The 10,754-nt window shown below is 36.3% G+C and overlaps 2 protein-coding genes across 2 annotated transcripts; one reads left to right on the top strand and one right to left on the bottom strand.

The window, feature by feature from the left end:
• Positions 1 to 637: 637 nt before the first annotated feature.
• Positions 638 to 5,831, bottom strand: LOC131948708 (biogenesis of lysosome-related organelles complex 1 subunit 3). The gene is made up of 6 exons (XM_059310376.1): positions 5,616 to 5,831; positions 4,881 to 4,992; positions 3,891 to 3,981; positions 2,207 to 2,226; positions 1,057 to 1,178; positions 638 to 870 (listed from the first exon to the last, which is right to left on the bottom strand). The coding sequence occupies exons 1-6, from the start codon at positions 5,688 to 5,690 to the stop codon at positions 760 to 762; spliced, it is 531 nt and encodes a 176-aa protein (XP_059166359.1). The 5' UTR covers positions 5,691 to 5,831; the 3' UTR covers positions 638 to 759.
• Positions 5,832 to 6,100: 269 nt separating this feature from the next.
• LOC131948707 (smad nuclear-interacting protein 1) lies at positions 6,101 to 9,379 on the top strand. Its single transcript, XM_059310375.1, has 2 exons — positions 6,101 to 6,264; positions 7,795 to 9,379. The coding sequence occupies exons 1-2, from the start codon at positions 6,256 to 6,258 to the stop codon at positions 8,827 to 8,829; spliced, it is 1,044 nt and encodes a 347-aa protein (XP_059166358.1). The 5' UTR covers positions 6,101 to 6,255; the 3' UTR covers positions 8,830 to 9,379.
• The last annotated feature ends 1,375 nt before the right edge of the window (positions 9,380 to 10,754 follow it).

Genomic DNA, 10,754 nt, shown 5'->3' with positions numbered 1-10,754 from the left:
TGAGTTGACACTTGATTAGGCCTATGTTTACAATTAAACAACGTGTGCATTATATCTTCTTTTATTTTTTGTAGAACAGACATCAATAAAATATGGCTGCCTATGATAAAATGGACCACTAAACCTAACCCCCACCTTTTATGCCTTACCTATGAGAGAATGGACCACTAAACTTTCCTAACCCCCACCTTTTATACCCTAACTAAACTACAAATTCTCAATGCTACATTTGTCATTCCCCTGCCCCCCCCCCCCCCCCCCCCCAATGTTACTTTGCTACAGAATTGTGTGTACTATTTGTTTACTTTCTTTAATCTCAAGTAAAACAGACTATAGTTTAAAAGGTAATGTAAATAAAAGGGAGACTACTTAAGTTATGTAAAAATCCTAACATGATTTTTTTTTCATGTCTTTAAAAAGTCATCCATTTATGATGTCCTCTACATTTTTTTTTAGATCTTCACAAAATAGATCACACACACACCCACAAGGATGACCCCTAATCAGTTTTGCTTTAGTAATTGATAATTGCAAAAAGAATGTAACAGTAACATTTAGTTATGGTAGTATAATAGAAGTGAAAGGAGAAGAATGTAGTTAGATTGACTTATTTGTTAATTTTAGTAATTGATAAATACAAAACAAAATATTCAGTAGCAATTATAGCATCAAAGGAAGGCTCTTTTTATTCACAAGACATTTAATACAAATACATTTTTAAAATTTCAATAGAAATTACATAGGTACAGACAAGTTGGGCTATATTGGTATGTTAATATGTGGTAAAATTTTGCAAGTAGCAATGATGTCAATCTTGTCTTGAAGATTAAATAAATCATTTGTCATCAGTCGCATATGATGGGACACATCCTGGAAAATCAAAATACATTTTTGGCACTAAAACTAATCAGAAAACTTTTCTCCTAAAATACAAAACTTTTCTCCTAAAATACAAAAAACATCTTTTCTCCTAAAATACAAAAAAAAAAACAACTTTTCTCCTAAAAAACAAAACTTTTGTCCTAAACTACAAAGAAAGAATCAAAGAGAATCTACCTGAATGGATGCATGTGATCTAGACAGCTGCTGACCACAGTTGTTCAGGTCCTTAGCAGCAGATAAAAATGCCTGACTCGCAATACCATTCAAATTATTGCACAGTGACAAATTGCTCTCCCCTAGACAGATTATGGATGAAATAAATATTTTCTAAAATTCTAATTGCCGTAATAAAAGCTTTTTATTATGTTAAAGATATGACTAAACTTATTGTTAGATTACATAGTTTTTTGTTAAAATAAACAATCAACTCTACCAATATTGTTAGATTACATAGTCTTTTGTTAAAATAAACAATCAACTCTACCAATATTGTTAGATTACATAGTCTTTTGTTAAAATAAACAATCAACTCTACCAATATTGTTAGATTACAGTCTTTTGTTAAAATAAACAATCAACTCTACCAATATTGTTAGATTACATAGTCTTTTGTTAAAATAAACAATCAACTCTACCAATATTGTTAGATTACATAGTCTTTTGTTAAAATAAACAATCAACTCTACCAATATTGTTAGATTACATAGTCTTTTGTTAAAATAAACAATCAACTCTACCAATATTGTTAGATTACATAGTCTTTTGTTAAAATAAACAATCAACTCTACCAATATGTTATATTACTTACATAGGGGTCGTCCATAAATGACGTCACACTGACAGGGAGAGGGTGGGGGGTCCATAATTTTGTGACGGTGTGTGACGAGGGGAGGGGGGGGCTTAGAGATGGTGCGACGTCACACTTTTGCATTATAAAAAAGAAATGTTAGAAAACGAATATTAGACGTTATTTCACGATTTAGTAAACTGTTTTAATAAATTGCAATAGGAATTGATTCCAGACAAGATTTTGGGAAAATATGGATGTTTTAAGAAAAATTCAACTGAAATTTTGAGAGGGATTGTAGGCTGGGGTGTGACGTCATATTAGGGGGGGGGGGGGGGGTCTGGCTTTTTGTGACAATGTGTGATGGAAGGGAAAGGGGGGGGGGGAAATCATCCAAAAAAGGGTGACGTCATTTATGGATGACCCCATAGCTATTTGTTAAAATAAAAGAAATGACTAGAACAAATTGTTATATTACTTACATAGCTATTTGTTAAAATAAAAGAAATGACTAGAACAAATTGTTATATTACTTACATAGTTTTCTGTTGAGCACACTGTGGAGGGCAGATATTGTCAATGTGAGAAACAAAATGCAGCAGATAGATGGCTTACTTTTACTGACCCACCAAAATGATCACACTTCCACTCTCACCCTTCAAATATTTTTCTAACAAATGTTAACATATTTTAATAGTTACAAAATAATTCATCGTATATGATATTGATTGAAATCACTCTTGTAGCAACATAAACTCAGCTCAGCTATGTATCTATTGCCCTATCAAGGGGTGGAGCTGACAACACCATGCCGGGTGCGTTGAATTTTTTCAGCTAGGTGAGCCAAGTGGAGTCTTAGATGTGATATCTTAAATCTAACTTGAGCCAAGTGGAGTCTTAGATGTGAGATCTTAAATCTAACTTGAGCCAAGTGGAGTCTTAGATGTGAGATCTTAAATCAAACTTGAGCCAAGTGGAGTCTTAGATGTGAGATCTTAAAACAAACTTGAGCCAAGTGGAGTCTTAGATGTGAGATCTTAAATCAAACTTGAGCCAAGTGGAGTCTTAGATGTGAGATCTTAAATCAAACTTGAGCCAAGTGGAGTCTTAGATGTGAGATCTTAAATCAAACGTGAGCCAAGTGGAGCCTTAGATGTGAGATCTTAAATCTAACTTGAGCCAAGTGGAGTCTTAGATGTGAGATCTTAAATCAAACTTGAGCCAAGTGGAGTCTTAGATGTGAGATCTTAAATCAAACGTGAGCCAAGTGGAGCCTTAGATGTGAGATCTTAAATCTAACTTGAGCCAAGTGGAGTCTTAGATGTGAGATCTTAAATCAAACTTGAGCCAAGTGGAGTCTTAGATGTGAGATCTTAAATCAAACTTGAGCCAAGTGGAGCCTTAGATGTGAGATCTTAAATCAAACTTGAGCCAAGTGGAGTCTTAGATGTGAGATCTTAAATCTAACTTGAGCCAAGTGGAGTCTTAGATGTGAGATCTTAAATCAAACTTGAGCCAAGTGGAGCCTTAGATGTGAGATCTTAAATCTAACTTGAGCCAAGTGGAGTCTTAGATGTGAGATCTTAAATCAAACTTGAGCCAAGTGGAGTCTTAGATGTGAGATCTTAAATCAAACTTGAGCCAAGTGGAGTCTTAGATGTGAGATCTTAAATCAAACTTGAGCCAAGTGGAGTCTTAGATGTGAGATCTTAAATCAAACTTGAGCCAAATGGAGCCTTAGATGTGAGATCTTAAATCAAACGTGAGCCAAGTGGAGCCTTAGATGTGAGATCTTAAATCAAACTTGAGACCTTTTTGGTTATCAACCTTCAAAAACTGAGTGGTTGTCATTAGGTTGATAATCTTTACAACTAGTGGTATAGTGATTTGGTTGATAATCTTTACAACTAGTGGGGATAGTGATTTGGTTGATAGTCTTTACAACTAGTGGGGATAGTGATTTGGTTGATAATCTTTACAACTAGTGGGATAGTGATTTGGTTGATAGTCTTTACAACTAGTGGGGATAGTGATTTGGTTGATAATCTTTACAATATGTGGTGTTTTGTGTGTCAACAATATGAACTGCTCAACCGAGCTCAGCTGTATAGGTTATGCTGTTTGTTAAAACTGCTGGGGTCATATTTGGCAACTTACATATTTGATAACTTACATATTTGGCAACTTACATATTTGGTAACTTACATATTTGGCAACTTACTTCTCAAACTTGGGCTTTCCTGCTTGTTTTAATGACAGTGTTGGTACATTGGAAATGTCATCATTAGAATCAAATGACACAGAGTGCTCCACTGAAAATTGTCCAAAACTCATTTCATTGAAGCTAAAAAACTTAAAATAAATTAACTTGACAGTTTCAAGAAAACTGTTAAACTTCAAAGTAAATTTGTCTCATATATGATGGCAAAGAAACAATTGAAGATAAAAAAAATCCTATGAAAATAGACAAGTCTCCAGTGTCAAACTTGACCTCTCTTAGCAGTGTCAAACTTGACCTCTCTTAGCAGTGTCAAACTTGACCTCTCTTAGCAGTGTCAAAGTTGACCTCTCTAGCAGTGTCAAAGTTGACCTCTCTAGCAGTGTCAAAGTTGACCTCTCTAGCAGTGTCAAAGTTGACCTCTCTAGCAGTGTCAAAGTTGACCTCTCTAGCAGTGTCAAAGTTGACCTCTCTAGCAGTGTCAAAGTTGACCTCTCTAGCAGTGTCAAAGTTCACCTCTCTAGCAGTGTCAAAGTTGACCTCTCTAGCAGTGTCAAAGTTCACCTCTCTAGCAGTGTCAAAGTTCACCTCTCTAGGAGTGTCAAAGTTGACCTCTCTAGCAGTGTCAAAGTTGACCTCTCTAGCAGTGTCAAAGTTCACCTCTCTAGCAGTGTCAAAGTTCACCTCACTTATCTACAACACAGATGAGAACAAAACCCTGATTGTGTAGGATAATAGGGAGTAGGGCATTCCTCCCCACACCAGGGGAGGTGCAGGATGTGAAGGATGAAGATATGGATTGGGTTAAGGATAGGAAGCTACATATGGAGAAAGGATATGTTGTGTATCCTAAAGAAAGGTAGGGATAGTTGCTGGGGTTGGGGGGGGGGGGAAGAGAGGGGTGGTAATGTTCTTAGACCCAGGATAATGATTAAGATGATGACTCTGCATGTTTCTTATTAAATTCTATTAACAATAAAATATTTCCCCTACGTTTAAGGGGAGGTAATTCTCTATTGGGACTTTGCAGACTTGTGTCAAGTTCTTCTTCATCAGATTCTGAAGCTTCCCCTTCAATCACAATGGCATTAGGTTCATTCTGTTCCTGAAAATTTGGAGCATTTTAGTTTAAACGAAAACAATTTAAATATTGTGATAGATACTTATTTTATTACTTAAGTTGGCCTTAATAGCTTACTTAAAATTATAACTCTACTTAATACTATACATTACTCTACATTAAACATTATATTTAACTAATAACTAGACTTTAGAGACCAGTACAGCACAGTGCTGCCGTGTTAGAAGAAAGGCTTACACAATATTTTAGAGGATTTTAACAATGTGTTACCGTGTATATTTACTAATATTTAGAAAATATGACCATGTTTTCTAAAACTGAGTTATTCAAATAGTCCTATAGTAGGCTAATGGCTAATATTAATAGTTAATACTAGTTAATAGTTTATTATTTAATATTTATATTATTAACTATATTAACAACACAAGAACCACCCTAGTTTTTAGTTTAGTTTCATAATTAAATACGGTAAGCACCTAAAACGATAGATTACTTTAAATACTTTACTTATCCTTAGAATTTAAAAATTTTTGGCAATAAGTTAGTCAACAATTACAAATCAGTAATCAGCAGCTTGAAATGCAGAGCTAATCTTCACATCTTCTTGAACTTCTTGGCTTAGCATTGAAATTTTAATTTTGAATTACCAACTTAGCTTCTTCTGAATCATCTTCAGATTCTGATGCTTCACCTTGCACGACCGTTTTATAATCCCTATCCATTCTCCCTGATATAGATTATCCAGATAATATTATTAATAATCTTATTTTCACTATTTTGTTGTAAACTGTAGAAAAAGTTTAATACAATGAAAACAAATGTAAACAAAGTCATGTGACATTAGACTTGATTGGCCAAAGTGGTTTTTACAAAAGTTGCGAATAGCATTGTCATTGTCATTGTTTTAAAATTTTCTAGACTACACAAAAGTATAAAACACTGCTCACATTATAATAACAGTTTAATGTAAATAAAATTAACTTTACAGGTATGATTAAAAAAATAATAGATCTGGATCTAGCTTTGCCTACTTATTTATATTTTAATATAAATATTAGATAGAGTTTTGAGTTTTTATGTTTGCATCGCTAGAATCTATAAATAGATCTAGCTCTACTTCCGGATATCCCTGAATCTCTACGAAGTGTTTTCGACTTACAGAGTGATCAGAGTGGAATGATTTAGGCTTGGATTTTAGATTAAGGCTTATTCTCTATTGATTAAAAAATATTTATTATTATTAGTTAAATCCTATATTTATCGCCATTGATTAACTCACACAGACAGATGAGTAGCGTAAGTAAAAACGGTGAATATATCAGATATAAATCATCGTCCGCGACTATTAATAATTAACAATGTACGAAAAAGTTACCTCATTGTCAAGGCTTTATTAATAGAAGTACATTGTGATATATTTGTGTCAAATATTATAGAAAAATGAATAATAAACCTAAATCAATGGCTAAATATATCAATATATTATAGGCCAGAAATTAACTTTAAACAATAAACAGCAGTGTTTGAGAGCAAGATTTCTTACAGCCATTTGTAAAATAGAGTTGCCTTTCCCTGAACCTCGCTCTAAGTTTACAATAAAAGAACATAAACAAGATGGCTGCTATAGTAAATGAGCATGGTTGCATCTGTTGAAAACTTTGCTAGTCTTCGTTTATTACTGAAAAGTTTTAATTCAATTGTTTAAAAACAGGTACATAAATGAAACAAGGAATCATTTTTGTATTTTTCAAAATATAAAGGCCGATGCTAGCTGGAATAAGATACGCATGTGTTACGCATGCGCAATGGAGAGAAATTACGACTTGCCTTTGCGGCGATGTTTTCGATGGTACTGCGCATGCGTGTGTTTACAACCGCAGAACCCTAATACTAATACCAATCCTATCCCTAATCCTAACCCTAGCCCTAATCCTAATCCTAACCCTAGCCATAGGTCACTGCGCATGCGCAGAGCTATCTTTTGCTGACTAAGTGGAGACGTTGGGGAGAAAAATCTTCTTCCGAGTAATCACTTCGAAATATAAATCCTCCTCAAAATGTGAAATAATTATTAACATTTAAGGAGTCACCTGTTTTTCACATTATTAGTCGCGGGCGATTTTACGTAACTAAAACGATAGATTACCCTTACTTTTTACTACTTAGATTATCTAAAATTTCAATTTTAAACATGATTACTGAGTAATAGACATCCATATTTAATTTTAATCCAGCAGATCAGGCACTCATTTTGAGGGTTGTAGCTCGTTTAAGACTAAATTTAAGTACTTTATTAAAACTCAATGCCATGGAACTGCACACCTTTCCAGTACAACCATTTTATTTCACTCTTATGGTTGAAGCCACAGAAAGCCACTATTGGGTGTGACTTTCTAACTGGCTATGCACCAGAGTTCCTCACTATTGAACACCAAATAGCGGTCATGTGGTTTAAAAAACAAATTGGTTATCACTTTCGTGGCTCACAATATTTTATTTCTTTTTTTCTATAGACTGATTAGCCTAATAAGGCTACACTTGTCTGCTCATTTTTTACTCCTCAGGTTGATATTTTAAAAGTTCTATTAGTTTTAAAAAAAGAATTAATTGGTTTTAAACTAAAATGTTGGGTTATTTCTGTGGATTGGATTGGAATTTTCTTTAGAGTTAGAGTTTTCTTTTTTTTTGGACCAACATGGTTGGTGAGTTACAAGATAATTTAATAGAAGTTGGATAAAAATGATTTTAATTGCACTAAGATCTGTCATTCCTGACATCTTATTTTGTTGTACTGTACTTAATCATGTATTTGAAACCTATTTTCAGAAACACCACAAAAAGCATGGTGGTCACAGTTCCCCTGGAATAAGTTTTAAAAAGAAGAGACACAATAGTGATAGCTCTTCGGATGATGGAGAGCAAAGAAAGAAAGCACACAAATCTCGTAATGAGCGTACAGGGGACGATGGTGAAAGACCTTCACGTAATGAGCGTACAGGGGACGATGGTGAAAGACCTTCACGTAATGAGCGTACAGGGGACGATGGTGAAAGACCTTCACGTAATGAGCGTACAGGGGGCAATGGTGAAAGACATTCACGTAATGAGCGTACAGGGGACGATGGTGAAAAACATTCACGTCATCGGAGGAGACACAGAGACTCTGAGTATGACCCACATCTGCGGATCAAAGAGGAAAGAGACGAGGAAAACTTTGAAGATCAACAGAGAGACAGATCACGTAACAATGCTCAGAGACGAGATCAGCGCAGAGAGAGGGAGCAGAATGGTGGGGACTTTGGTCTCAACACAGTGCAGGTGAAAGGGGAGGGTGAGGAGGGGCAACCAGCGGAGAAGCAAAAGCCCAATTTTCAGCTGTCAGGGAAGTTGACTGAGGACACCAATACATTCCGTGGAGTTGTTATCAAATATAACGAGCCCCACGAAGCCATGAAACCCAAGCGCAGGTGGCGACTCTATCCCTTCAAGGGGGAGACTGCTCTACCTGTTCTACACATTCACAGACAGAGCGCATACCTGCTGGGGCGGGATCGTAAAATTGCAGACATCCCAGTTGACCATCCGTCTTGCTCCAAACAACAGGCTGTCTTACAGTTCCGAGCCATGCCCTACACAAGGCCAGACGGCACCCCAGGCCGGAGGGTCAGACCCTACATCATCGACCTGGACTCAGCCAATGGGACATTCTTAAACAATGAAAAAATTGACGCTAGACGCTACTATGAGCTGCGAGAAAAAGACGTCCTTAAATTTGGATTCAGCACACGCGAGTATGTTGTGTTGCATGACAGTGTTGACCTTTCTGAGGTCACAGAGGGTGATGACATGGAGGAAGTGTGAGCAGAAGATTGATGCATCCATTCACAGAGTATTGTCCCCACTGTTCCACCAGTCTGGCTTTGGTTGGGGGGGGGGAGTCTATTCTACATGATGTGCAAACCACTGGCTGTGGCCGAGGTGCAACAAGACGAGTTGGTTTTCTTAATGTGACGTCATTGAGTCCACCTCGCCCTGCTGGGGCAGCGACTGAAACTTGTTCTTCAAACACTGGCCACAGATCTGACTATAGGAGATGGGATAGCTGGTGCTGATGTATGATAGTGTGTTGCTGTTTGATATTGTCTTGCTGATGTATGATAGTGTGTTGCTGTTTGATATTGTCTTGCTGATGTATGATAGTGTGTTGCTGTTTGATATTGTCTTGCTGATGTATGATAGTGTGGTTACCCTGGTTTTGTATGACTATTGCTATGATTATCACACATTTCTCTCTAGTACTGTAGGAATGTCATGCATTAGTTGGACATAGTGTATGTATGTTCATTGATTGATTCACGTACCTAATAGCAGTTCTGAAATAAAATAAACCGGGAGTGATCTCCCCTAAACTTTCTCGAATCTATATATATAATTCTCTTCTTCGAGCCGTTAGAAAACAAGCTGCAAACGTTCTCCCTACCTCCCCACCCCTACATGGTTTTAGTGAGCTGTGTTCACTCTAAATGTTTACAAGCAGAGCCAACGATTTTAAACGTAGGGGGGGGGGAGGGGGGGGGAAGGAAGGGGGGGGGGTTATGGTCCTTAACGAGCTACTTATAGTGTTTTAAAGAAATATTTTCAGTGTCAGCGTTGGTACTGTCGAATTCACAAATTATGAATTATTGAAAATTAGAAACAACTAATCTATCTATATATATAATTCTCCTCTTCGAGCCGTTAGAAAACAAGCTGCAAACGCTCTCCCTACCTCCCCACCCCTACATGGTTTTAGTGAGCTGTGTTCACTCTAAATGTTTACAAGCAGAGCCAACGATTTTAAACGTAGGGGGGGGGGGAAGGAAGCGGAGGGGGGGGGGTTATGGTCCTTAACGAGCTACTTATAGTGTTTTAAAGAAATATTTTCAGTGTCAGCGTTGGTACTGTCGAATTCACAAATTATGAATTATTGAAAATTAGAAACAACTAAATAGCGGCGTATGTTATGCCGCGGGCCGGCTCGTATTCTTATATTACACTGAGGGAGATGTCAACTCTGGAAATAGACATGATAAAATTGATATGATTTTTAATCCATTTTTAATTACTTAAACTTTTAAAAATAGAATAGAATCTCGTAGAAAAAAAAGTATTGCGCACCAAGTAAATGGCAAACAATATGTGTATAATTAATAGTGCAGAAAATTATTGGTACTTTATAAATTCACATGCGTTTTTTGAGAAATCGGAAATAGCATAAATTACTACTTCCAGTCAAGGGAAATTACTCAGAATTTGACAGAAGGCAGAGAATTAGATCTTTTACTTACATTACAATGTGAAATTGCAGATGCAACACTTTATGTTTTCATCAAGCCCAAGTTATAAACTGAATTTTTGATTTTAGTACGATATACATTGTTATGTTGTATAGGAACTCTGATCGAACTTCTGCCAACCCAAATTTATAAGTGTACTCAGAACTTGAGCCAATAAAATTTTTTTTTAAAAACTTCCTCCATGTCATGGGCTGGTGGCGCCGGGACGGGAACTACATTGTAAGGGCCTACATCCAGAGAAAACATTGTAAGGGCCTACATCCAGAGAAAACATTGTAAGGGCATACATCCAGAGAAAACATTGTAAGTAATGTAAGGGCCTACATCCAGAGAAAACATTGTAAGTAATGTAAGGGCCTACATCCAGAGAAAACATTGTAAGTAATGTAAGGGCCTACATCCAGAGAAAACATTGTAAGTATTGTAAGGGCCTACATCCAGAGAAAACGT

The sequence above is a fragment of the Physella acuta genome, unplaced genomic scaffold, assembly GCF_028476545.2.
Source record: "Physella acuta isolate Inbredline_101_S28 unplaced genomic scaffold, ASM2847654v3 ptg000658l, whole genome shotgun sequence".
In the NCBI taxonomy this organism is placed as follows: Eukaryota; Metazoa; Mollusca; class Gastropoda; family Physidae; genus Physella; species Physella acuta.
The sequence above is the reverse complement of the archived record's forward strand: the minus strand, read 5'-3'. Positions and strand labels throughout refer to the sequence as shown.

Bases quoted from the DNA above. Each gene is read 5' to 3' on its own strand.
- LOC131948708 (XM_059310376.1), bottom strand. From the start codon at position 5,690: ATGGATAGGGATTATAAAACGGTCGTGCAAGGTGAAGCATCAGAATCT. The intron at 4,993-5,615 runs GTAATTCAAAAT...CCAAATTTTCAG, and splicing joins ATTCAGAAGAAGCTAAGTTG to GAACAGAATGAACCTAATGC. The intron at 871-1,056 runs GTAGATTCTCTT...TTGATTTTCCAG, and splicing joins GATCACATGCATCCATTCAG to GATGTGTCCCATCATATGCG.